This window comes from Xiphophorus hellerii, chromosome 3 (assembly GCF_003331165.1).
Source record: "Xiphophorus hellerii strain 12219 chromosome 3, Xiphophorus_hellerii-4.1, whole genome shotgun sequence".
NCBI classification, from domain to species: Eukaryota; Metazoa; Chordata; class Actinopteri; order Cyprinodontiformes; family Poeciliidae; genus Xiphophorus; species Xiphophorus hellerii.
In genome coordinates, this window is record NC_045674.1 from 486,462 (window position 1) to 514,090 (window position 27,629).

The 27,629-nt window shown below is 45.8% G+C and overlaps 1 protein-coding gene and 1 long non-coding RNA gene across 3 annotated transcripts; one reads left to right on the top strand and one right to left on the bottom strand.

Moving 5' to 3' along the window:
- The first annotated feature begins 454 nt into the window (after positions 1-454).
- On the top strand, positions 455-767 carry LOC116717877 (uncharacterized). The gene is made up of 2 exons (XR_004338828.1): positions 455-626; positions 661-767. It is a non-coding gene; the product is annotated as an uncharacterized LOC116717877 (long non-coding RNA).
- Positions 656-24,505, bottom strand: atp2c1 (ATPase secretory pathway Ca2+ transporting 1). Of its 2 annotated transcripts, none has more exons than XM_032559511.1 (27): positions 24,403-24,505; positions 16,118-16,222; positions 14,692-14,808; positions 12,823-12,912; positions 11,941-11,976; positions 10,751-10,812; positions 10,577-10,685; positions 10,348-10,503; positions 10,200-10,268; positions 9,309-9,384; positions 9,165-9,231; positions 8,935-9,059; positions 8,758-8,855; positions 7,697-7,792; positions 7,504-7,593; positions 7,137-7,241; positions 6,871-7,027; positions 6,614-6,784; positions 5,518-5,615; positions 4,282-4,332; positions 4,019-4,185; positions 3,816-3,884; positions 3,624-3,740; positions 3,309-3,456; positions 3,122-3,217; positions 2,908-3,049; positions 656-1,082 (listed from the first exon to the last, which is right to left on the bottom strand). In XM_032559511.1, exons 1-27 carry the CDS (start codon positions 24,424-24,426, stop codon positions 961-963), a joined length of 2,763 nt encoding a protein of 920 aa, XP_032415402.1. In that variant the 5' UTR covers positions 24,427-24,505; the 3' UTR covers positions 656-960. The 2 variants fall into 2 exon arrangements, with proteins under 2 accessions (XP_032415402.1, XP_032415401.1); XM_032559510.1 differs by lacking the exon at positions 24,403-24,505 and adding an exon at positions 17,165-17,959.
- Between the last annotated feature and the right edge of the window lie 3,124 nt (positions 24,506-27,629).

Below are 27,629 nucleotides of genomic sequence, written 5' to 3' on the forward strand. Positions count from 1 at the left end.
AAACAGCAGCAGAGACTTTCAGAAATAAATAAAATCGTACACAGAGATGGCCCCAGATTACCCAGAATGCACTGGGGTGACTCCTCTCTGCAGACCACAGCAGGACAGGAAGCAGGAAGTCGGTCGGACAGTCCAGGGCTTCTAAGGCACCAGAAGAGGAAGCGTTGCCGTTTGGACCCTGAAGAGCCGCAGGTTTGGTATCAGGAACGTTTTCATGGGAATAAACTGGAGCTGCTCCTGACCCGTTGGGTCAGGGTGAGCAGAACTGGAACCGGGCCGGCCTGGTAGAAGTTTAACCGTACGCTGTTGACGTTCTGACAATCCGATCCTGGATCCGTCTTCCGGGTCCTTAGTGTGACTCAACCAGCTGTAGTGTCGATACTGAACGGATCCGGATCCATAATTCAGCTGGATCAGAACCAAACAACCAGCAGAGCAACGAGAAACAAAGCTGGAATATTTATCCCAAAACAGGCGGCGCTTAGAAATGGGCGGAGCTCCCCAAACGGGGCGGGGCTTCAGCAGAAATTCCCACCGATTAAAAACATGGAATGATTTGAACCTGGAGTAACATCCGAGCGGTTCTGGTCCAGCTCGGCTCACAGAGCTCAAGACCAGCTTCACTGGTCCCAGTCGTCCCAGTCAGCTTCCCAGCATCAGATCCCAGTGGAATGTTCCAGTAATTAAATAAACCCTGACCCTTGACCCCATCAGGTCACTCAGAGTCCAAACTGAACGGTTACACCTCCACCAGAACCAAACGGGTTCAAAGCAAAGCAGCATTTTACAAACCAGTCCTCCCAATTCTTAATCCCAGTCCAATAAAGTAGGAGCTGCGTCCAGTCCCAGACCGGAGCGTCGCTCTGTCGGAGGATCTCACAGGAAAAAAGTCAGTGCTGCCAGGTGAGATCACCCTGACGTCCTCTTCCTCCAATCAGCAGCCAGAGAACGGGGGGCGGGTCATACCTCCAGGGAGCAGTCGGAGGGGGGGCGGCGCTCAGCTCCTCGACACCGCTCCACCTTCTTGATGACCTCTGACACCACGCACACCGAGGAGGTGAGGCTGAGCAGGAACAGCAGGTCTGCAGGACGGATGGAAACTATTATTGTTAAAACCAGACAGAACCATCAAACTCACTAAAACTAATAGCTTTAAATAAACTAATTTAAAATCAAACATCTCTCCTTTGGCAGGTCGCAGTTCCACATCGTTTCATAAAGCATCGTCAGCTTTTTGAGGCATTTTCATTAAATATGGAGGCTTTTTTAATTTAAGAGGTTTGTCTATAAATACACATTAGTATGAAGCCAACATGTAACAAACTGACAAAAATAAGGTGTGACACACAAAAAGGTGATTAATTTTTTCTTAATTCATAATTTAACAGAATTAAAAGGCAGTCAAAATGTGTTGAATTGATGTGTTGTACCGAGTTACACCACAGGGTGGCAGTGCTGCTGCTTTTCCAGTCCTCACAGAAACATGAAGGAGAGAGTAAAGACTCTCCGTCTTATTTTAGTTTAATTCCAGGTTATTAACATCCACTAAGCACATGAATGGGATTCCCATAAAGTCTTTATCGTCTACCATTTATTATCCCATCCACCAGTTTTATGTAGACGATGATTTGAGAGTAAAATATAACTGTTCTACTGGGTTAGTATTTCGGCACTGGCATGCTAGTAGCCCTGCCAGTTTAGCAGCTAACTGCTAAACTGTTAGCAGTGATTCTATTGGCCTGATAGCTGCTGCAGAGGCATAAAATAATGTATTTCTGTCAGAAATGAAGACATTCAGTGAGGACAAAAATCTGTTCATTATGTTAAAAGTTTGCATTTTATGCCAAATAACATTTTGTTCATGGCAGTGGAATTATTAAGCCATTACTATGGCATCATTTGAATTAAATGGACAGCAATAAGATTCCTATATATATATATATATATATATATATATATATATATATATATATATATATATATATATATGGCCCTAAACACCAGAGCAATAGAGGCCCAGATCTACCACACCAGACAAGACCCAAGGTGTAGGTTGTGCAAGGAGGCCCCTGAGACAGTCCAGCACATAACAGCAGGGTGCAAGATACTGGCAGGGAAAGCGTACATGGAACGACATAACCAAGTTGCAGGCATAGTGTACAGAAACATCTGTGCAGAATATGGACTGGAAACCCCGAGATCAAAGTGGGAAACACCCCCAAAGGTGGCGGAGAACGCCAGAGCTAAGATCCTGTGGGACTTCCAGATCCAGACAGACAAAATGGTAATGGCGAACCAACCAGACATTGTCGTAGTGGATAAACAACAGAGGAAAGCCGTTGTGATAGATGTAGCAATACCAAGCGACTACAACATCAGGAAAAAGGAGCACGAGAAACTAGAGAAATACCAGGGCCTCAGGGAGGAACTGGAGAGGGCCTGGAAGGTGAAGACCACAGTGGTGCCTGTGGTCATCGGGGCCCTCGGGGCAGTCACCCCCAAACTGGACCAATGGCTACAACAGATCCCAGGAACAACATCAGACATCTCAGTCCAGAAATGTGCAGTCCTTGGCACAGCCAAGATACTGCGCAGAACCCTCAAGCTCCCAGGCCTCTGGTAGAGGACCCGAGCTCAGAGGATAAGAACCACCCGCGGTGGGTGAGAAGGGAATTTTTTTTTTTTTTTTTATATTTGCTCTCCTTTTTTTGGGTGTCCCAGGCCTTAAAATGTTGAAAATCCCTTGGTTGTTATATTTTTGACCTTTGGATTGAGAAAATCAGTTTGAGAACAGGTTAGAATGCTTTAAATCATCGGCTCATGCCCGACCAGAGTATGTCGGGTCCAAAATCAAGTGGGAGGAAGGAAAGCAGCGATCAGGAGGAGCGTGTGGGATCAGAACCTCACCCAGGATGCTGAGGCTCTCCGTCTGGAAGATGCTCTGCAGCGGAGGGAAGTAGATGACGAGCAGCTGCCCCATGATGGAGGCTAGGACGGCGTAGCAGAACGTCCTGTTGCTGCACAGGCCCATCTCATGGACCATGCGGGTCTGAGGACACAGTTAATTCTTCAGAACTCCAGAAACAGAGGTTCTGGTTCAGATACCAGGTCCGAGTCTCACCTGAGAGCGCGAGCTCAGAGCGTTGAACATGTCGAAGAAGACGAAGCAGGTGAAGGTCATGGTGGTGTCTCGAGGAGTGATCATGTTGTCCTGCAACTGAAATCCAAACAGCACAGAAACCAGATCAGACTGGAGAGCCAATCAGAAGACAGATCCAGCACAACCAGCAAGCAGGAAGATGGCACACCTCTCTCCAAAAGACAAACAGCGTCCCGCAGACAATGATGAAGGCTGACACCAGAACCTTGACCAGCAGGCTGCGGGTCAGGATGGTGTCCTTCACATTGCGAGGCGGCTTGCTGATGACGTCACGGTCCACAGGCTCCACCCCCAAACTGCATATAGAGGCCACATTTAGCTGATGCTGTCCATAATTAGTCAGAAAAGTTACATGTAACCATAAAAATATCAAAGAGAAACAATTTCCAGAAAGTTAAAGAAACAGAGAAAAAGCTAAAAATCACAGCATTAAAAGACTCCATTTCCCATGATGCTCCTGCACCTCTGAGCGGGTGGTCCGTCCATGATGATGTTGATCCACAGGATCTGCATGGCGTTCAGAGGGTTGGGGAAGTTCATCAGCGTTGCCAGGGAGATGAGCGTCAGCGCTGCAATGCTCCTGGTGACCAGCAGGGGCAGCGTTAAGCTGAGTTTAGCACATTTAAACCAGGAAGCAGAGGAGACGGCAACTCACGTGCTCAGCTGGAAGCGGACAAAGTTCTTGATGTTGTTGTAGATTCCTTTTCCTTCCTCGATAGCTGACCTGGAAGTGAACGACAGTCTTTTCATTTGAAGGGTAGTAGAATAAAACAGAAATCTGCATCTTATTCAAACATTCTGGATCCAGCCTTCCCAGCATCCGTCAGCTGGAGCAGCTCCCCCTGGTGGCGGACTCACATGATGGTCTGGAAGTCGTCGTCCACCAGGATCATGTCCGCCGCCTCCTTGCAGACGTCGGTGCCCGTCTTGCCCATCGCCACTCCGATGTCTGCCGCCTTCAGCGCCACGGCGTCATTTACGCCGTCGCCAGTCATCGCCACCACGGCACCGAGGTTCTGGAGAGACTGCAGAGACGCAGAACTCTTCATTTCGGTTCAGGAACCGATCCAGCAGAATGAATTCTGGTTCTGTGGCCCAGTTTGAAACCGGGTCAGACTCACCTTGACGATCTTCAGCTTGTGTCTGGGACTGGCCCGGTAGAACACACCAACCTGTAAAGAAAACGATTCAGATTTAGCTTCACTGAGATGATCAGAAAGTGGACACAAAGGTGTGTGTACGCGCATGTGTGTACTTGTCTTTAGTACATTGAGGGGACGACCTTCACCTCCCACGAAAGGAGGCCCTTATAAAAATTGGGGACATTTTCCTTCACTTTTGTTTCAGTTCTACTTCACTCCTTATTTTATATGCAACTGTACAAAAAGACATCTGACCCGTGTTTCTATCAATCAGATGCTGTATTATTTAGAGATGATTTATTTGAACATTACACCTATTATTAGTGTAAATTTAGCTATGATGCTAATCGGTGACACTAGGAACTTAATGAGTCAAACATTGTTGAATCACAGTCTACTGATTATTTTGTTGATGCTGTTTTTGCTCAAACCACACTACAAAAAAAGTCAAACTATAAGTTTTTGAACAACCATCAGTTTTGCTTCAAGACAATTTTAAATACAGCTAAATACTGCAAAATTCATTTGACTGTAGTGTCCTAGAGGGTTTTTTCTGTATTTCATGATACAAAAAACAGAGTATATACAAAAAAAATGATTTATCCAATATTTATATTATATATCTTGAAACCTAAAGTAATCTTTTGATATAAGGTTGCATAGCCAAAATGAATGCACATCATTTACTTTTTGTTTTTTACAACTATGCTTACAATTCATATATTGCTTACCAACACCTGTATTTCTCATTTCCATTCCTTAGCTGCTGAGCGTTGCTAAGAAGTTTCATACCATAAATTAAAAATAACTTAGAATTTTGGTCACATGTTTATTTTTGATATATCAGTTATAAAAGACATTACTAAGCCTAAATGTATTTGTATTGGACAACCTAGCTCAGGGCTAAGTTAACTTACTGAATTTATCAGCCCGTCGCAAACTTCTGCTTCCATGAACCACATGTAGTTCACACTTTAACCACTAGATGGTATCAAACCACTTCTAATAGCAACCGTATTATGAGAGGAAGATTCAACATTGGCTGTATTCATGTGAAAGAAAGCGATGAAGCTACTTGGTTTCACTCGTCCATAAGAAGGTTAGGAATATCCTGGTAATGGTTTGGAAACACGTTTGGGTTAGACAAACATGCAGCAACTAAAACGAATGGAAGACCTCAGAACAATAGAAGTACAAGAATGTGTGTGTTTTCACCCTAGGAACGATGTTGGACAGTTCCTGCAGGTCCAGATGGTCCACCTCCTCTCCTGACAAACAATGGCATCCTTTGGAGTAGAGGCCCAGACGGTTCGCTAAGGTCACACACACAAGCACACGCACACACACACACACCTGTCAGTGGCATTATACTGTCCTCCTTACTAAATGTCCTGTATAGAGATCTGGTGTTTGGCATTTTCCCAGCATTCCTGAAGGCGTTCCAGAGAAATAAATGGCCTTGTCTAAAACGGGCAGATCAGAACCAGAAACTGGAGAATGTTTTGTTGTATTAATGTGGCTCATCCTGGTTTCACCCACCAGCTCTGTAGGCGGCCATTGTTTTCCATTTGTCAGGTGATTGGCTGTCTGACATTAGAGAGTGACTCTCTCATGACGCTGTCCACAATAGTTTGCGCTAACTTGTAAAACAGTGGTGTCCAAAGTGGGTCCTGGAGGCCCGGCATCCTGCATGTTTTAGTTTCTCCCTGGTTTAACGCACCTGGATCCAATGATGGCTCGTTAGAAGGCCTAAGAAGAACACTGACCTGCGGAAAAGGTTGTTGGTACCAGGGAGAGAACTAAAACATGCAGGATGCCGGGCCTCCAGGACCGAATTTGGGCCCCTCTGATGTAGATGGATCTGATCTGAGACAGGAGGGAGGAACGTGTGTGTGTGTGTGTGTGTGCTGTAATTTCTGTAAATAAATGAGACATTTTGAACTTTGCATGCACTCTGAGGTCTGGGTTCTACCTCTGCAGAGATCATTTATAAAACAGTATGTCAGACAGCTAGTTGGGATTCTGGTTTTGGGGTCAGAGGTCATGGGTGGGGTTTGGTCTTGGATCAGTTTGTGTAACTGAAGCAGATGGACCAGGAGGGAAACTTTAAAAGAAGGTTCTGGTTCTGACAGTCCTGATTTCATCCCTCCATGCTTTTAAAATATAAATATTGACGTTGACCATGAAGTTACAGTAAAAGCATCTTCAGAGGAACGGAGGGAGTAAAAACGCTTCGCTTCGCTTCATTCCAGCCTGACTAAAGGAGAGTTCAGGTGAGACTAAAGCTGCTGTAAGCAGCGTGACCTCTGACCTATCGACACGGCCGTCTCCTGCGAGTCTCCGGTGATCATCTTGATGGCAACCCCAGAGTTGAGCAGCGTAGCGACAGCCTCTTTGACCCCTTCCCTGGGCGGGTCGATGATGCCCACCAGGCCCAGGAAGGTCAGGCTCCCCATCTGGGAACCCGAGGCGAACGCCAGCACTGAGTGGCAGACACAGAGGTCACAGAGGGGTCAGAGACAGGTCAATGAAAGGTCAGAACATCCTGATCTCGTCTCTGATCAGTACCTCTTAGGCCTGAGGTGCCCATGTAGCTGATCTGCTGCTGGTAGAGCTCCCTCTGCTGGTGGGTCAGAGGAAGGTTGGAGCCTCTGCTGTTGTAGCAGCTGCAGAAACGGATCACCTGCTCATAGGCGCCCTTCATAAAGTAGACTCCACTTTTATCCTGGAGGGGGCAGCAGAGAACCAGAGAGGAGCTACAGCAGCAGAGGACACACTGCAGACATCAGTCCAGGTCCCAGACCCGGATCCAGACTCCAGATATTAGCCTGTACCTGCTGTGTGCGGTGGACGCAGCGAACAGCCATCCATTTCTGCTCGGAGGTGAAGGGATGCTCCTCCAGACGGATGAACTCCTGCTGAACACTCTCCAGACCCATCTGAGGAAAACACAAACTACCGTCATGTCTGACCTCTGCTATCTGCTCTGGCTGATGGTTTCCTCAAACTTTGAACCAGAAGCGAGCAGAAAGAGCCACCAAAGTCCATCTAGACTGGTTGGTTTCTGCCCGCTCCAATGGGCTCCATTTTGAAATAAAAGCTGGTTCTGTGTAGGAGACCCAGATGTTTGATCGGACTCTGGAGTCTGGGTGTTTATCAGAGGAAGTTGGTTCCAAGAAATAAGAAGCGGCTGCTGCTTACCTTCATGGCGAGGGCGATGAGCGCGCCCTCTGTGGGACGCCCCAGCAGGTTCTGGTTCCTGATGATTGAGTCGTTGCACACGCAGCCCACCTGGCAACAGCAGCAGGTGCATCAGCCCTTTGGTTTCAGCCTCATCTAAAACATTTTACTTTCTAACATCAGAACTACAGAGAAGCAGACCTGGTTTTCTCACCTCCACAACTTTACTGATGGAAGGGCAGGCGAGGCCGTGGACCACCTCTCCGTCCAGCAGCACCTCTCCGGTCCCGTTGTAGCCCACGCCTGTCACCTGCAAGACAACAATGAGGGTTAAACAACCCAAATATCTGCTTCTGTTTCCTGGACCCAGAGATGTTCTGGTCCACCTGGTTCAGAGGAACGGATCAACTGCCAGGTCAAACATATGAACTGTGTTTTCAGCTTGAACCCCCAACTGTTATTTTACAATAAACAAGGTTTAGTACTAAATAACCACACAGCTTCTTTAGTCTGACTAAACCAACGTGATGGTCTAATGCCGCTGCCATGAACAAAATGTTATTTTAAATAAAATGAAGAACTTTTGACATAATGAAGATTTTTTTACTCACTGCATGTCTTCATTTCTGACTGAAATACATTATTTTATACCTCTGTAGCAGCTGTCAGGTCAATACAATCATAGCTAATACTTTAGCTGTTAGCAGCTAAGCTAGCGGGACTACTAGCACCAAAATGCTAACACAGTAGAAGTTATTTCACTCTTAAAGCAGCATCTACCTGAGACTGGTTGATGGAAGAACAAATCTTTAAGTTAATGATTTCCATGTGCTGAGTGGACGTCACAAGGCCGAGAGCAGCAGCACCGCCACCCGGTGGTCTAACTCGGTACAACACCTCAGTTCAATGAACTAACTCCTGTTTTGATTCTGGCAAATGATCAATAAAACATAATCACACCTTTGTGTGTCACCCCTCATTTTATAAATTTGTTACAAATTAGAGTCATGTTAATATTTAATTTTGAATTTAAAAAAATACTAAAAAAAAAAGTCAAATTAATTGAAAATCCCTTGATGCCCACATTGAGGCCTTCTGAGCAGTGGGTTCCTGGTGAAAGCTAACCTGACCCATCACCAGCTCTGTATCGCTGCACAAACTGTTAGACCGGAACCAGGCCGTCTGTCCTGACCCAGAACCTGACTGACCCGTTCAGCAGAGATCTGCTGTGTAACGCAGCGGCTGAACAACGCTGACGTTCCTGTGGGTTCAGACCTCAGCATGGAGTCCGTCTGAGGTGAAGACCTGGGTCACAGTCATCTCGTTCTTGGTCAGCGTTCCAGTCTTGTCTGAGCAGATCACGTTGCAGCAGCCTAGCAGGAACCACAGGAACAACGTCACCATGGAAACATGCAGCGGCTGCACGTGGCCACGTCCCTCAGCGCTACGTACTCAGAGTCTCCACGATGGGAAGCTTCTTGACGATGGCTCTCTTCTTCACCATGCGCATCACGCCGAGCGCCAGAGTCACCGTCACCACGATGGGCAGACCCTCTGGGATGGCCGCCACCGCCAGGCTGCAACACAGGAGAAACTCTTCACTGATTCACGCAAACCGCAGCCGGCTCCGCCTCTGCAATCAGCCGCAACCTTGGAGGAGAGCAAGGTTAGCATGTAGCTACCTGACGCCGATAGTGAACATGTCCAGGATCCTCTTCCCCTGCAGCCAGCCCACCAGCATGATGACCCCTGCAACAGCACACAGACAACAAGAGCATGAAGAAGAGGCTGAGGCAGAGCTGGGTCTGCAGAGGCCAGCGGCTCACCGATGATGCCGAAGGAGTAAAGCGACAGCTGCTTCCCCAGCAGGTCCATGCTCTTCTGGAGGGGAGTCTTAGGAGCCTGCAACAGGAGACAGGAAGGATGAGGACTGGGGAGGCGCCACCAGGTCAGGAAACACTTGAGGAAACCAAACTGTTCTGTCTAAAAGTCAGCAGCTCCCCCTGCAGGAGGCAGTCACAACTACTTCCTGTTTGTTCATTTTTAAACATTTTACTGCATTTTGACAGCAAAGACGATCTTCATGCAGCTTTAATTTAAAAACTGCAAAACGTTCCCAGAAGGAAAATGTTCTGATTTCTTCCTCCGGTTTCATTTATGGTGTTCCTGCAGCGTTCGGCCTCCAAACACACAAACTGCCGTCATCGTCAATCAAAACAATAACAAATGGAAACCAGGCAGGAAGCAACACAGTTTATGGGCCGGAAGTCCAAAATGTGCTAAAAAACTCCTGTGATCATTTTTACTTTCGTGATTCCACTCCCAGCAAATTGGTGCCAACGTGAGGCAGGAACTGGTATTCTGCTAAGACTAAACCTAGAGGCCAGCTGGGATGTGACGTCCGAGCTGGAATCTGTTTGAGAAACTTTTTGATAAATAAAAACAAACAAAGGCTGGAAATTTCTTCCTTTTAAATAATTATCCCGAGCCGGATCTCATTTCTGAAACCAGAATCTCTGCTCATTTCTGTCTCTATTAAAGCTCCTGGGTTGTTTCAGGAGATTTTCTGCAGCTTCCTCATTATTTTATGTGTGGCAGCCATCTTGGATCCTGAACCCAGTGTTGCTCAGAGACCTTTCAGTTTTTCATTTGGATATTTTCTAACTCTTCCGCTGGTCAACATGTTGCTCTCCGTCTCTCGGACCAGGAGAACTCACCTCCTCCGCCTGCATCATCTTGAAAACCTCCCCGAACTCAGAGTTCTCTCCAGTCCCGATGACGATGCCCTGAGGATCAGAAATCCAGGTTCAGAACCTCCATCAGAACAGGAGAAGGTGGAGGCAAGGTCAAAGGTCGTGCTGGTACCTTGGCTTTGCCGCAGCGAACCAGCGTCCCCATGAAGGCGATGTTGCTGCGGGAGGCGATGTTCCCATTGGAGGCGGGCGGCTGGGGGGTCGTGGACTTGGAGCTGGGGTGGGTCTCCCCCGTTAGGCTGGACTCATCGATGGACAGGTCGCTCGCCTGCAGGATGAGGGCAGGGGTTACCCGGAGAGCCAGGCGAGGAGGAAACGAACCGAACCAGCAGCGTCCTCACCTCATACAGCCGCAGATCCGCAGGGACCCGCTCCCCCACCGACAGGCACACGGTGTCTCCAGGAACCAAGTCCCGGGCCAGCAGGTGCTCCAACTGTCCGTCCCTAATGCTGAGAGGACAGACTGGGTCAGAGAGGAACCGCCAACAGGAAGAGGAAGGAGAGAGAACCCTCACCAGTGACATTCTGGAGGCACCAGCTTCCCCAGCTCCTCCAATGATTTCTCTGAGCGGTATTCCTGCAGCCGGGGCAGAGAGAGAGAAGTAATCGCACTCAGTCAAAACTGGGGCAGGAAAGGAAGCTGGAGCAGCAGGAGGATCCCAGACCCAAACATCTGAAAGGATTACTGAGACCTGCTGGACTCAACTGGTCCATCATCTCAGAAGATCAACTCAGGATTATTGTAAGGTAAATCTGAAGTTAATAGGAAAGAACATGAATGTCCATTTCTCATTAGACATTTTTAAAATCTATTTTGTAAAATACAAATTTGTCTCTTTCTTAGCACATTGATATGAATACATCATGTAACAAATTGATAAAATGAATTTGTTACATGACAAAGATGTATTGTCACTCTTCACCACAAGGTGGCGGTGCTGCTGCTTTGCCAGTTCTCACAGATGCATGAAGAAGGGCAAAAGCAGCAAAGATTCTCCGTCTTATTTTAGTTTAATTCCAGGATTATAATGTCCACCGGGCACATGTTTATTGTTCCTATGAACTCTTTATCATCTAACATTTGTTATTTCATCAACCAGTTTCATGTAGACGATATTATGAGAGTGAAATAATTGTTCTACTGTGTTAGCATTTCGGCGCTAGCATGCCAGTAGCCCCGCTGGCCTAGCAGCCAACTAATGGTGTATTTTTGCTTATGTTCCCTCCCACATAAAGTAAAGAGAGTTATAGTTCGATATGCTGGTTAAAGGTTCCAGTATATTGTGACTATAATGGTAACAGAGCAGATGCGCCGGGTTCCAGAACAACAATGACTAGAAATGTGAGCGACAGCAGGCTGTTGCATAATGTTAGCTTCCTGCTAAGTGGAAGATGGCAAAATGAATGTAAAGTCAGACATGAATAACAAATAAAGGGTTGCTGACTAAATAGTTTTCTACATCTATAGATAATTAAAACATGCTTAATACAGAAGTACTAACGCCAGCTTTTAATCACTACAAAACAACGAAGACTAGCTGCAATGTTTATGCCCCGTTATTGCGATTTCTATTCAAGTCCAAATTGATTTACTTCTTGTAGTTTAATCCCTATTTGTTATATGTAATGAAGTTCTGATGAAGTGAGGCTGGGTTGCTGGTTCTGATTCGTGAAGGTGAACACGCCCAGAGCCGGCGGGACTCACCTGCACGAAGGCGACCGTCACCACGATGATGATGGCCTGTCAACACAGAGGAAGAAACGATCAGGTGAAGGCAGCAGGGCTGGGCTCCACTGGCGGAACAAACACCATTATTCCAGTAAAGACCGGAGAGGCACCACTGGAACAAACCGGGCCTGGAAACTCCGGAGGATCCTTCAAAACCCTCTCAGAACCAACCTGTCGCCGCCGACAGGATTCGGCTGTGTACATTACCGTAATTCCTGCACAGTTCAACATATCAGAAAAATTCCAAACGTGCTGAGAAGCTGAGACCCTGCCTCTTGCCCTTTGACCGCTGGACATGGGACCAGCACCCCTCTCAGCCTGCAGTGTATGGAAGGATGGAAATAAAGTAGCATCCTGTGGGAATGTGAGGTGTGCAGAGTGAGACTGTCTGCAGCTGGAGAGGAACTGCTAAGAGCCTACCACAAAAAATAAAAGTACCTGAAATAATTTAATGAAAAACAGGAATAAAAACTGGTAAACCAGAGGCCAGGCTTCACAGTTTTCTCTGGATTTATGAAGTTCTTGTTTAGTAATAAACCTGGAAATTTCAATTCCAATTTTTGTTTTTTTCTTTGTAAACTGTTCAGACAGAAAAATGTTAAATAACTATCAGACACTGAAAGCTGAGGTTGTTCAGAAAAAAAGAGCAAAAATACAGACAATGCACTTTTTTGGAGAATTTTACAGCCATAAAAATAAAAAATAAAATAACATGTGGCCCAGTTACAATTATGGTCATAAGAGGGAGGAAGCCATTTTGCTTCTGTCCTGCTGGCAGCAACAGCAGCAACATTCCCCAGCTGCTGCTGCTGATCAGACAGGTTTAAAGGAGGATCAGCCAGTTCTAGCTGAACGTACCACGGTGATGCTGATGGCGTCATCTAACTGGTGCATGACGACGCTGATGACGGCCGAGGCGAGCAGCAGCAGGATGAGAGGATCTTTGAACTGCAGAGGAACAAAGAGAGAGATTAAAGAGCTGCAGCAACAACAACATGGCAGCCAGAGCCGCTGCTGAGAGGAAGGTTCAAACCAGCGACACCTTCAGCAGGCGAGCACCGTCAACCTGGAGGAACAGAGTTCAACCTTCAATCCAAAATAAAAACCTGACTCTGCAGAATCAAACATCCTGCTTTTCTCTCTGTCTGAAGTTCAGTCAGAACCAGACCTGCCTGGTTTCAGGTCAGACACACAGAATGCTGTCCGTCTCCGACGACAGAGAGTCAGCAGAAATCAGCCCAGATTCTCCAGGAAGAGAATCATAGAGCTCCAGGGAACAGTTCCCAGTTCAGAGACTCCAGGGAACAGTTCCCAGTTCAGAGCCTCCAGGGAACAGTTCCCAGACCAGAGACTCCAGGGAACAGTTCCCAGTTCAGAGCCTCCAGGGAACAGTTCCCAGACCAGAGCCTCCAGGGAACAGTTCCCAGTCCGGAGCCTCCAGGGAACAGTTCCCAGACCAGAGACTCCAGGGAACAGTTCCCAGTTCAGAGCCTCCAGGGAACAGTTCCCAGTTCAGAGACTCCAGGGAACAGTTCCCAGTTCAGAGCCTCCAGGGAACAGTTCCCAGTTCAGAGCCTCCAGGGAACAGTTCCCAGACCAGAGCCTCCAGGGAACAGTTCCCAGTCCGGAGCCTCCAGGGAACAGTTCCCAGACCAGAGACTCCAGGGAACAGTTCCCAGTTCAGAGCCTCCAGGGAACAGTTCCCAGTTCAGAGACTCCAGGGAACAGTTCCCAGACCAGAGCCTCCAGGGAACAGTTCCCAGACCAGAGCCTCCAGGGAACAGTTCCCAGTCCGGAGCCTCCAGGGAACAGTTCCCAGACCAGAGACTCCAGGGAACAGTTCCCAGTTCAGAGCCTCCAGGGAACAGTTCCCAGTTCAGAGACTCCAGGGAACAGTTCCCAGTTCAGAGCCTCCAGGGAACAGTTCCCAGTTCAGAGCCTCCAGGGAACAGTTCCCAGACCAGAGCCTCCAGGGAACAGTTCCCAGTCCGGAGCCTCCAGGGAACAGTTCCCAGACCAGAGACTCCAGGGAACAGTTCCCAGTTCAGAGCCTCCAGGGAACAGTTCCCAGTTCAGAGACTCCAGGGAACAGTTCCCAGACCAGAGACTCCAGGGAACAGTTCCCAGACCAGAGCCTCCAGGGAACAGTTCCCAGTTCAGAGACTCCAGGGAACAGTTCCCAGACCAGAGCCTCCAGGGAACAGTTCCCAGACCAGAGCCTCCAGGGAACAGTTCCCAGTCCGGAGCCTCCAGGGAACAGTTCCCAGTCCGGAGCCTCCAGGGAACAGTTCCAAGTCCAGAGCCTCCAGGGAACAGTTCCCAGTCCAGAGCCTCCAGGGAACAGTTCCCAGTCCAGAGCCTCCAGGGAACAGTTCCCAGTCCAGAACAACATAAATAGACGTTACAGCTGGAATGGCCCGATACAGTGGACAGAGGGGACTAAAACTTTATCATTCACTGGTTCCTGTTTTAGAGCGAAGCAACCGACCAATCAGAAGAGAAGCAACTGACCAATCAGATGCCTGTGAGCTGCAGCTTTTATGTTTTTGTGTGTAAACAGTGACAGCAGCAGAACAAACAGTCCAACGTTTCCAGTTACTGGATGTTGGAGCCACTTCCTGTTCAGCTGGAACATCGGCTCCGATCTGATCGGTGATCGCTGCTGCAGCCTCTAGTCCTCCTCCGCAGGAAGTAGGAGCCCCGCCCCCCTCCAGCATCATCCGTTACCTGGGAGATGTACTTCCTCCATAGCGGCTCGTCTTCACTGATGTCGAACTCGTTCCAGCCGTGGTAGACCCTCCGCCGGGTCACTTCCTCCTGGGTCAGACCAGCCTGCAAGTCCGCCTGCAGGAAGACAGAGGGCGCTGTCAGCCAACACAACAGGAAGTCAGCAAACAGGAAGCCAGCCTCTGTAAATGGACTGAACTTTTCCAGTCATATTGACCACTCAAAGCGCTTTAGTCACATTCACGCAGTCGCACTCACAAACACACACACATTTATACACCGGGCACATCAACATGTGGCAGGAGGAAGCTGGAATCGAACCTACAACCTTCCGATTGCAAGGCGACTACTCTACCATAGAGCCACCATATGGTGGCGACAAACAGACAAACATCAGTTTGGTCTTTAAATCCACTCAGTCATCAAAAAAGTCCTGATGCTGATAATAATTTGAAGTTAAAGTATTAAATATTTCGTTACTTTTAAAACCGATACCAAAGCTCAGAGTAACTCAGGTCATTTTGTTTTCGTGTCAGAGTTCTCCCACGTTGCTTTTTATCCAGCCTCACTGATAAAATGTTAAACATTTTACGTTTAACATAAAACATAACATTTAACATAAAATGTCTGTCCTTAATGACTGTGAGTTATGTCAAACTTCATGTCTTCATTTGTGATGTAGAGCGGCGGCGGCGGCGGCGGCGCCTCCTCAGGCGCTCGCCTTCCCCTGGCTTTTGTTCGAGTCTCTATAGACGGGCTGCACAGGAATGACATTTCTTTTTGCTTCTCACAAAGACAACAAAGCATCCTGATTTACTCTGGTATTACCAGTTTGTTCTCATAACAATACGGCTTTGTTCTGGTAATATTGCGACCTGGTTCTTCAGAACTGTGAGCCTGGCTCTGATTCTCCGTCGTAGATCTGGATCAGAACCTGCGACTCGTTCTCACAGTTCAGCTACCAATGAAGCTGCTATTAAAACGCCGTTAACATAAAAGTAGGAATCTGGTTTTAATTCTTTGTTTAATGTAATTCCTGATTTTAGAGGCTCTGGAGTTTTTATGCTCCAATCGTTTCTCCTGACCCGGTTCTGATGAGATCCGGTCTGAGTAAACAGAGCAGTGAGGGAACCACAACCATAAAGATAACACAGTTGATCCGGTTTCCATGGAGACGGTCATAATAAGAGCTCCATGTAAGCTCAAGGTTCCGGACCGGATCAGCTGATGGCGGATCGGCTTCAGGTTCATAATTATTCATACAGGTGGAGAAAACGAAACGAAAACAAACATTAAATTCATTTGGTTCATGAATTTATAGAACTAAATGTTTAAAGACAGAGTTTATTTCATGTTTTCACCAGTTTTGTGGAGATGATCACATGAACAGATATTTATTGGTTCTGACCCGATCGGGTCGGCTCACCTGCAGGACGCACGCTACTTCATTAACCGGGAGTTCTGAGGCTTTTCTGGACGTCAGTACCGGGACCATGGTCTCATCTTCACCACAGGGCTGGTTCTGGGAAAGCTGCACACACACACACACACTGGGTCAGAACCAGAACCGGACCAGAACCAGGAGCACAGCTTCTGGAGTTTAAAGTTTTACCGGGTCAGAACCAGAACAGACGCATCGTCTGATCCAGTGTAGACTGTGACAGCTGACTGGGTCAGACCTGGGTTCTGTTTGAACCCTCTGTCCAGAAGGACAGAACCTTCTGGAAGCTTCGACAGAACCGGGTCGACAGAACCCAACCGGACTGTACTAGATCCGACCCGACCCGACCCGACTGCTGCATGATAAACCAGAACCAGGAGCTGCTGGACCAAAACCCAGAGGAACAAATTATGAATTTTTGACGTAAACGCCTCCATGTTGCTGAAAACCTATTAGAGAGCAGCACGCCCCCTGCAGGCCGTGAGGGGAGCTGCAGCCGCCAGCACGCCCCCTGCAGACCCCTCCAGAAGGCCACGTCAACAGGAAGCAGCTCTACTCCCTGTCATGGGTCACCGGGTCGGCACCGGGTCGCTCCAGAACCTGTGGCATCCTGAAGCCGGCTCTGATATCAGGGAAGCATCTGAAACACCCAGGAGAGGATCTGGCAAAACCTGACATGGAGGAATGTTCCCTGGAGGTCAGAGGTCAGGCTCTGGGCCTGAGAGGAGCGCCAGAGTGACGGGCGGCAGAGGCCTGGGCCATGAGGTCGACCCGTCGTCACCTGACCCCCAGCAGGGTCAGGGGTCGCGGCCTCCAGACTCTAAAGTTCTGGTAAATATGGTTTGGACTCCAGAACTCATGCAAAGTTTAGTCAAAGCAGCTCAGGATCCCTTTCACTTCATCAGCACTTAGAAACTTTCAGAAAAGTAAGAAGAATTAATTAAGTTTAGCTGAAAAAGAAAGGAAACAGAAAAAACGGACCATTTCTCCATCAGAACCAGAACCAGCTTCTGGTTTTGCTCCCAGCCTTACCTCCAGCGGCAGGACCGTGATCTCCTGGTTTTCCTTGTTTTTCTTTTTCCCCCACAGCGCCGGGAACGGGAAGCGGAACATCTTGGTACCGGTCGGGTTTTGCTGCAGAACCGTCAGGAGAAACCAGCCGGCTGTCGCCGCTCAGGATGAGTCACAGGCAGGAGACGCTGAGCATTTAAAGCAAACACGCCTCCACCCCGCCGGGCCCAGCAACGGGCCGGTTCTGCAGGCTCCGCCCCCCACCTGACCCAGAACACCTGCCTCCAGGAGGCCGCTCCTTTCTGCTAGATTGACAGGAACTCGGTTGGACCTGCAGGACGTCGTCTGAACTCAGATCCGGTCCGACCCGACCCGAATCCCGTCCAGAACTGCCTGGAATCTGATCCAGCGGACCGGATCAGCAGTTCTCCGGGCCAGTGATGAAAAATACTTTCATCACTGGTCTGAGGAAACATAAACACGGCCAGACAGGCTCAGATGATGATGATGACTGCAGGGGTCCGTCTCCTCCGTCAGCATGACGGCGGGCTCGGCGACGGGTCCGAGGGCGGCTGCTTTTCTGAACCAACAGGTTTCACGTGTCAAACTGGTGGCCTGGGGGCCAAACCTGGCCCGCCGCGGCCTCTTCAGAGGGCCTCACTGAATGCAGACACAGCGTTTATCAAGATTCAGACGGTTTGTTCGTTTTAACTTAAGGTTCTGGTAGAACCAGGCCTCAAGATATTTATCATAATCTGACATGTGGTTCTACGGAACCAACATCTGGACCTATTCTGGCCCGTCTGATCCAACACCAGTACCAATGCTTTAAGAAAAAACAAAAATATCAGCAGATGTTTAAATGCTGCACCTGGATCGGATCAGAACCAAAACATCCCGATTGGATCAGAACCAAAACATCCTGATTGGATTTCAGAATCACATTTCTGATCCCAAACGTCTTCCTTAACGAAACCCTGGACCCAGAATGGGTCCTGCTCTGCTCTGGTTCTGTCCCGGTTCTGTCCTGGTCCATCACCTGGAGTTTCCTCTGAGAAAGCGGGTCGGGTCACCTTGGGTCCCTGCAGGAACTTCTGCTCTATTATTAGATGTACCATGTGACAGCAGGCCTAATTAGAGCAGAGGAGGAGGAGGAGGAAGTCTGACGATGATTTATCGTTATCATCTCACTCTCCTTCAGGACCAAAGTCCATTTAGAACAGCCGGGCCCAGAGAAAAACCTGGAGAACCAAAACTTCTGGAGAATTGAGAACCGCAGACTGGGTTCAAACCAGCAGAGAACATCTGGAACCGTCAGATCCATGATTGGCGGCACTTCTGCTAATCAACTGACAGTAGAGCTAATTAGTCAATAAGCCCTGACTAGCTCACTTTAAAAATATTTAGCGCACTTAGCTTCCCCTAAATTAATTTATCTTAAACACTAACTTATTCTGCAGGTTTACAAACTTTCAGTTGAATAAAGTTCAACATCTGTGTTGAAGTTTTGGTTAGAATTTAATGTAGCGCTTTAGCGCTAGCTTCCATTAATTATCATGTTGGCATAGTGCTTTAGCGATAGCTTCCATTAATTATCATGTTGGCATAGTGCTTTAGCGATAGCTTCCATTAATTATCATGTTGGCATAGTGCTTTAGCGCTAGCTTCCATTAATTATCATGTTGGCTTAGCGCTTTAGCGCTAGCTTCCTCCAGGAACAGTAAACACTCCTGCTGCTCAGCCATGTTTACTTTCCAGCAGATTAAAATCCAAACTTCCTGCTTGGGGCTGAACGCAGGTTGAAACCAAGATGTCTGCCAGCAGCTCCAGACTCAGTGGGAAAATACCAGATTATTTTTCAGCAGCAGGATCCAAAATGGCTGGAGGTTCTGGAAGAGTCCGGATCATCCAGGTGGGAACAGCAGGTGGAAGAGCACACCTGGAAAGAACGTTAATGGATCCAGCAGCAGAACGGCTCAGCCCGGTACCGGTCCGGTCCATCACGATGAGATCAGATTACATCAGAGCCGAGCCTCCTTAACCCAATTACTGACAGCTCGGTTCTCCTGCTGCCTGATCCGAACCGGACCTGATAGCTAACTCTGCTGCAGAACCACAAAATCGAACCAGTCTCCTCCAGCAGCCCGACCCGAACCAGAACAGATTTCTCGCCATAAGACGTCGTCTTATGGTTCTGATCGCTGGGAGAAGTTTGGGTCGGACCATCCTCCGAACAGGACATAAAGAGCCCAGAGTGTCGCCATGGTGACCAGGTGAGAGAAGAACCTGACTGGACCCGGAAAGGAAACCTGTCAGCAACTCCTGGGTCCAGAATGGGACCAAAGGAACCAGTAAGTGTGATGATTGAATGAATTATACTTATGCCCACTAGGTGGCGATCATGAGTTCATGTGAATGCATAAATGTAAAGAATAGAACAACAGAGTTAGAGAGTCTTGGGTGACATGCCTGTAAGAAACCTGTGTGAGCAGATGCATGAAAGGAGACTTTAATAAAAGTGTCTGAGCATTACAAGACGCCTGGTCATTATCAAACACGAATATAACATGGTGTCAGGAGTGGGATTGAAAGGCCGACCATGGAGCTGAAACCACCGGAGAGCTTGAAGCTGACGGGAAACGTGGATGAGCATTGGCGTGCCTTCAAACAACGCTTTCAACTATATGTCGCCGCAATGGGTTTGGAGTCAAAGCCGGAGCCAAGAAAGGTAGCGATGTTGCTGACCATAGCGGGAGCGCAGGCTTTGGAAGTCTACAACACATTTGTGTTTGATGAACCAGACGACAAAGAAAAGTTGGATGTTGTGCTAAGTAAATTTGATGATCATTGTTCACCTAAGAAGAATGAATGCTATGAGAGATACGTGTTTCGTTCCCGAATGCAGACTCAGCATGAACCATTCGATAACTTTCTGACAGATCTGAAAGTAAAAGCTCAGTCATGCAATTTTGGCCTGCTGAAGGACTCGATGATCAGAGATCAGATCGTCTTTGGTGTACGTGATGGGAAGCTCAGAGAAAGACTGCTGAGAGAAGTGGAACTGACCCTGGAAACAGCTGTAAAGATGTGTCGGGCGAGCGAACTGTCTCTGCAGCAAGTGAGGACATTTTCTGAACTTTCAACAGGAACTACTTCACGGTTCAGTGACGGAGCAGCGGCGGTAGGAGTGGTGTCCTGCCAGAAAAAACGCAATGCACTGAGGAGGCAGCTGCCGGAGGAAACCGTTATCGACTGTAAGCGCTGTGGATCACGGCATAAAGTGAGACGATGTCCTGCTTATGGTAAGCAGTGTTTAAATTGCCATGGAAAGAATCATTTTGCAAAGCAATGCTTTATGAAGAGGAAAGAAGAAAGGAAGAGGAATCGTGTAAACTTAGTAGAGGAAACTGACCTAAGTGACACATTCTTTATTGGTGTTGTGAATTGTGAAAATGAGTCAGAAAAAGTGCAGTGTGTTGACAGAGATGAGAAATGGACAATTCCTTTGTTAATAAATGGAACCACAGTTCAGTTCAGATTGGACACAGGTGCTAAGGCGAATCTCATTAGCATGTCTGATATAAAAGAAATGCAAGTAAAACCTCATATAAAAGACATAAAGTCGGGTCTGAGAGACTATAATGGACAATCAATTGAGTGCATTGGCACATGTCAGCTGAATGTGACAGTTAAAGGAACAAAACATCTTGTGTTCTTCTCAGTTGTAAAAGAAGATCGTGAGTCACTTTTAGGTGATAAATCATGTGAAGAACTTGGACTGGTGAAAAGAGTGTATCACATAAACACTGAATTGAATGAATCTAATAACCCTGTTGATGCAATGCTTCAGGATTATGAGGATGTTTTTCAAGGATTAGGTGCTGTACCCTGCACATACAAGATTCAGCTGAGAGAGGGCGCTCAACCTGTTGTGCATGCTACACGTCGCATTCCAGCACCACTGCGAGAGGAGTTGAAAAATGAGTTGGACAGAATGACCAGGTTGGGAGTCATTCAGAAAGTGGAAGAGCCCACCGATTGGGTTAATTCCATAGTGATTACCAAGAAGAAGAATGGAGAATTGAGAATATGCATGGATCCAAAGGATCTAAATGAGAACATCAGGAGAGAACATTATCAAATACCCACTCGAGAGGAAATAATCAGTGAGATGGCTGGAGCAAGATATTTCACCAAGTTGGATGCAGCACAAGGGTTCTGGCAAGTAAAGCTGGATGAAAGCAGTACCAAGTATTGTACCTTTAACACACCTTTTGGAAGATACTGTTTTCTAAGACTTCCTTTTGGAATAAAATCGGCACCAGAAATATTCCACAGAGCGATGGAGCGAATCATAGAAGGCTTGGAAGGAGTGAGAGTCTACATTGATGACATCATTATCTGGGGATCAACAGCTCAAGAACACAGTGACAGATTGAGACGCGTCATGGAGCGCATACAGAAAAATGGACTGAAGCTCAATAAAAATAAATGTGAGTTTGGCGTCAAAGAAATTATGTTTCTCGGAGACAAACTATCTGCCCAGGGTGTTCAACCAGATGAAGATAAAATAAAGGCTATCTTGAAAATGCCACCGCCTGTCGACAAAACGGGTGTCCTACGCATCATGGGGATGATTAATTTTATAGGAAAATTCATTCCCAATTTGAGTGCAAAGATGACAAACATTCGCAGACTCCTGTACAACGATAGTCAATTCCAGTGGACAGAAGTTCATGAACAAGAGTGGAAGGAATTAAAAAAATATCTGACTACGGAACCGGTGCTCATCTTCTACGATCCAACTAAAAAAATAAAACTATCTACAGATGCCTCAAAAGATGGGCTTGGAGCAGTTCTTCTTCAGGCTGAGAATGAACAATGGAAGCCAGTGGCTTATGCGTCCAGAGCCATGACCAAAGCTGAATGCAGATATGCTCAAATAGAAAAAGAATGCTTGGGGCTGGCTTATGGACTAGAACGGTTTCATAACTATGTGTATGGTCTGCCATCTTTTGTAGTTGAAACAGATCACCGACCCTTGGTTGCCATCATAAAAAAACATCTAAACGAGATGTCACCAAGGATTCAGAGACTTATGATGAAGATGCAGAGGTATGAATTTACATTGATCTACACTCCAGGGAAACATCTGATTCTTGCTGATGCTCTGTCTAGAGCCCCTACAGACATTAGTGTGAGTTCAACTGAAGAGGATATTCAGTGTCATGTGAATTTGGTGTCCACTGTGTTGCCTGTGTCAGATGGAAAGCTACAACAAATAGTTGAGGCAACAGCTAAAGACACAGAGTTGCAGTTAGTCATACAGAATATGGATGAAGGATGGCCAATAGGCTCATGTTCACAGTTTTTCAATGTTAAAGCTGATTTAAGTGTTGTGAATGGACTATTACTGAAAAACAACAGGATTGTAATTCCACAAGAGTTACGACAGGACATTCTACAGCGGATTCATGAGGGTCATCTAGGCATTGAAAAATGTAAAAGAAGAGCTAGGGATTCAGTTTTCTGGCCTGGACTAAATAAGGACATTGAGGTACTAATAAGCAAATGTGAAACATGTCAGACATTTAGAAACAAACAGAGCAAAGAACCTATGATAATAACTGACATTCCTAAATCACCATGGCTGAAAGTGGGAATGGATTTGTTTCATTTTAAGGGTAAAGACTATTTAGTGATCATTGATTACTATTCAAATTATCCAGAGATGGCTCTATTAGCTAATCTGTCATCAAATTGTGTCATAACACATGCTAAATCAATCTTTGCAAGGCATGGCATTCCACATGTTGTGGTGAGTGACAATGGACCATGTTTTAGTAGCAGAGAATGGCAAAAGTTTACAGAACAGTATGATTTTAAGCATGTAACATCAAGTCCACATTATGCACAGTCGAATGGAAAAGCGGAGAAAGGTGTTCATATTCTTAAACAACTTCTGAAGAAAGCTGCAGATAGTAACTCTGATCCATATTTAGCTTTATTAAGCTACAGATCATCGCCATTGCAATGTGGGTTTTCACCTGCTGAGCTTTTGATGAATCGGAAGATTCGTACAACTCTGCCGAGTTATGACAGTAATGAACAAGGTGCAAAGAAGTCGTCAAAGTTGGAGTACAGGTTACGACAGCAGAAAGTAAAACAAAAGTCATATTATGACAGATCAGCTAAGATTCTCCCCACATTGTCATACAAGGACCCAGTAAGGATTCAGGATGATGAGGGATGGAATACTAAGGCAACTATTCTACAGGAAGTAGCTCCACGTTCATTTGAAGTGAAAACTGAAGATGGACAGGTTTTGAGACGAAATCGTCGCAGTTTGTTGAAAATTCCATTAGAGCCTGTTGATGAGTCGAATGAAGATTCTAAGGACTCTCAGATTATTCCTACAACTGTAACACATTGCAACATGGACAGTATTAGGGATGATCCACCTGTGTTAAGAAGATCTACCAGAGTGGTGAAAAAACCTGATAGGCTGAACTTGTAAAAAAAAAAAAAAAAAAAAGGGGGGAAAAGTTGAAATGTCTAAGTTGAAATGTCTGTATTTTGTAATTCAGTGTTTTATCTGTCTCATACAATGTATGTTATTCTTTGAACTTTCTTTTGTAACATTCTTACTTTAAAGAAAGGAGGATGTGATGATTGAATGAATTATACTTATGCCCACTAGGTGGCGATCATGAGTTCATGTGAATGCATAAATGTAAAGAATAGAACAACAGAGTTAGAGAGTCTTGGGTGACATGCCTGTAAGAAACCTGTGTGAGCAGATGCATGAAAGGAGACTTTAATAAAAGTGTCTGAGCATTACAAGACGCCTGGTCATTATCAAACACGAATATAACAGTAAGGAACCAGAGTGGAGCATCTATAGGCACTGTGGCTCCTGTTAGCCTCCGTTAGCTCGTTAGCTTCCCACCAGGAAACTGTTAGAAACTGTTAAACAGCTCAGAACCAGAAGGACCACCAGCAGAACCGACACAGAACATCAGAGTCACAATAGCTCGGAGTCCAGTCAGAAGACAGGAAGCTCGGTTACGTGCGTCCAGTCCGCTTTCCGGTAGCAGCAGCGGCTAACAGCCGAGAGCAGCAGCTTCACTCCGGGATACAAACTCCCCAAACTAGTCGCCGCCGCCGGGAAAGCCGGCTTTCCGCTGGAGCCAGCGGGCTCCGCCGGTTCCGAAACACGGTGTCGTTTGGAAGACTGACATAAAAGATTCCGAACTTACCAACAGCTCCCGTTTCTTCAGCATCTTCCGTGAAATCCCACTGCAAAGCGACTGGAGAGGACAGAGTCCACCATGTTGTTAGGTAGAGTGGAGGGAGCCCTTCACAATAAAAGCATCAAGCCCCCCAGAATAAAAGCATCCAGAGTCCACCGTGTTAGTTTCACCAGGTCAGAACCATCATCATCATCATCATCGTGCTCAGTGCTTGCCACTGTGAAGAAACTAGAATATAAGGGCTATTTTCAGTTGTTTTACACTTTTTGTTTAGTGCATATTTCCACATGTTATTCATAGTTTTGATGCCTTCAGTGTGAATCTACAATGTCAATAGTCATGAAAATAAAGGAAACCCATTGAATTAGAAGGTGTGTCCAAACTTTTGGTCTGTACTGTATATCTAAATTATATATATATTTATGCTGAATGCGGCCCCTGGCTCTCTGCTGCCCCCTGCAGAGCTGAATGCTGATGACTCCCACCGGAAGCCTCCACAGGGGGAGTTCCTGTCAGATTTTTGTAGAAACAGAAAACTGAGCACTTTAATAAACTCTGTATTTAACTGTGTGTCATATTTATATGGTGCTGTAAACATAACTCTGATTTTCCGGCTCATTTAAATTAATTTTAAATGATTTTTATTGCAGCTGTAACCAGAAATATTCATTCACTATGGATAATATTTATCAATTACCGTTTTTTAGTGATAATCTAACCTGGGTGACTTCTTTAGCGTGCATAATATTCTATATTTTGCTAAGATCGCCATCAATAACTGTTTTTGGATTGTTTTTGCTGCCTGAAATGGAGGTGAAATATAATCTGAACTCCAATAATCCTTGATGTGCTCCAGCTGTGATGTATATTTAATCTCCCGCAGGGGTTCGGCTGAGAAATGCACCTTTTGGGTCCAGGTTGCTGAAATGAGGACATTGTCCTGGGAGCAGAAGAGCTTCAGGCCTGGACTCCGTCTTCACCTGCAGGATCCTCGTCCAAGTGGAGCAGAACTGGATCTTCTGACAGAAACGCTGCAGCCGGAGAGACCGATGAAGACTTTCCAGAAGTTCTGGACTCCCCTTCTTGAGAAGTATGAAATGTCCCGGATAGAAATGAAGCTGTTCTGGGTTTTGTAGTAATAAATTTATCCGGATTTCACCACAAGGCTAGAAGTTCTATATGAAGCCAGTTTTGGTGGTGAAATTAACTTTAATTTTCGATTTCTTTCCATCCACCTTCCACTGTAATGGATCTGCCTTCCCCATCAGAACCGCACAGACTCCTGCTCCTGCTTTAAACAGCGCCTCCTGGCGGCAGCGTGTTGGAGCAGCTCTTAGCTGGGAGTTGATCTTTTTCTAGACTTCAGTTCATTTTTCTGTTTAATGTCGCCGTTTGAACAATTATTCCCTTTGGTTCTGGTTGCTCTCCAGATGCAACATTTGACCCACAAATCTGGAACAGAAATTCCAGAAAACTGTAAAACAGCTGAAACACCGAGTTCCTTCAAACCCACCTGCACCATAATAAATGAAACATTGACCTACATATTTGTGTATGATGTTTTTCATGATGGCACTCATCGAAATGTAATTGCTGGTTTCTCAATCGACTGTTTTTATCACGTAAAGCACTTTGAACTGCCTTGTTGCTGAAATGTGCTATAAAAAAAACTTTATTTCTCTCTTTGGGATAAATTGTTTTTGAATTAATTTAAAAATCAAAACTTAAAAAAAATCAAAACTTTATTCACTGGTTGTTAGTTCGCAAGATTTGTTTCTTTGAATTTTTATTTTAGTTTTAGGTGATTTTATTTGGTAATATTCAGAGGTGTGACCAAGTCACTGTGTTGCAAGTCTCAAGTAAGTCTCAAGTCTCTGTCCTCAAGTCCGAGTCAAGTCTCAAGTAAAGACAGGCAAAAGTCGAGTCAAGTCTCAAGTCAGGAGCTTTTAATTTCAAGTCATTTCGAGTCATTTTTATTTATTTTTTTTTAATAATTTGCAATTATACATAAAATTCAAATATTAGACCATTTGTTCTTTTTAAAATATGTATTTGAGGTTCATTTGTGATCCTCTTATTCATCTGGTATTCTTCAAATCTGTCAGAAGTAAACAGATGTCAGAAAATAAATTACAGCCTTTCATGAATTACATTTGACTTCAGTTTACTCCTTCTATTCATAAATAAACATCAACTCTACAACAATCATAGTTTTCAAAAAATAAAATAAGTATAAATGAAGTTATCACAAGTAAACTCAGGAAGGTCTGGTGCATTTATTTTTCTGCTTTTATTTCTAAGTATGTTAGTTTCAGTCCTCCGTAAATATGGGACAGATATTCTAAACACAAAATTTATTTGGGACAGTCACTGTATTTGGTCTTTTTTTTTTTCCCAGCAAAGCTATACTACTTGGAAATGGGTTCTGTGCGACATGTGACAGTCACGCCGGTCATTAAGTCAAAAACAGTTGACTTAATGCACTGACTGCAGTAAACAATATATTGTCAATATAATTTCCCAACGTAGATGTCTTCAAATACACCAACCATCCTTAGATGATACTAGACCCGGCTCATCATCATGATGGGACAGAGAGACTCTGTTCCCTGTGTTCAGGTCCAGAATCTGCTTTCTGTTCCGGAGCCCCGCTCACTATCCACCGGCTTCCTGAGCTAACACGGTGCACATTATTTGTGGAGGCATTTGAAGGACCGGATTTATGGTAAATCATCACCAATTTAACCCGGAGTACACATGCTAACACGAAGTTAGCTAAAGTCAACTATCTTACAGCAAAAGAAAAGCGCCACCTACCGATCTCTGTGAAGCTTCAAATGCCGGACAAAGTTGGACGTCGTGGCATCTCCATCCGATATTCTCTTCTTGCATGTTTTACAAGTTGCAGTTCGTTTTTTAGTCGAAAGTTCATAACCTACATAGCCTAAAGAAATTACTCGCGGAAGCATATTCGAGCGGTTATTTCGTATTTCGTTCCCTGAGCTCTGTAGCTTTGCCGCGTTTTTTTAAACGTCCAAATCCTGTTAATTTGATTGGTTGTGCTGCAGCTACGTACACATACATACATAAGGAGAGAGGAAAAACATAGTGACGGTCTGCGCATATTGATACGGAATGAGTGAAATTAATTAATGACGCCACTTTATAAATAATGTGTTTTAAATTTTAAGACTTTGAGTAAAAAATATCAAGTCTTTTCAAGTAAACAGCTT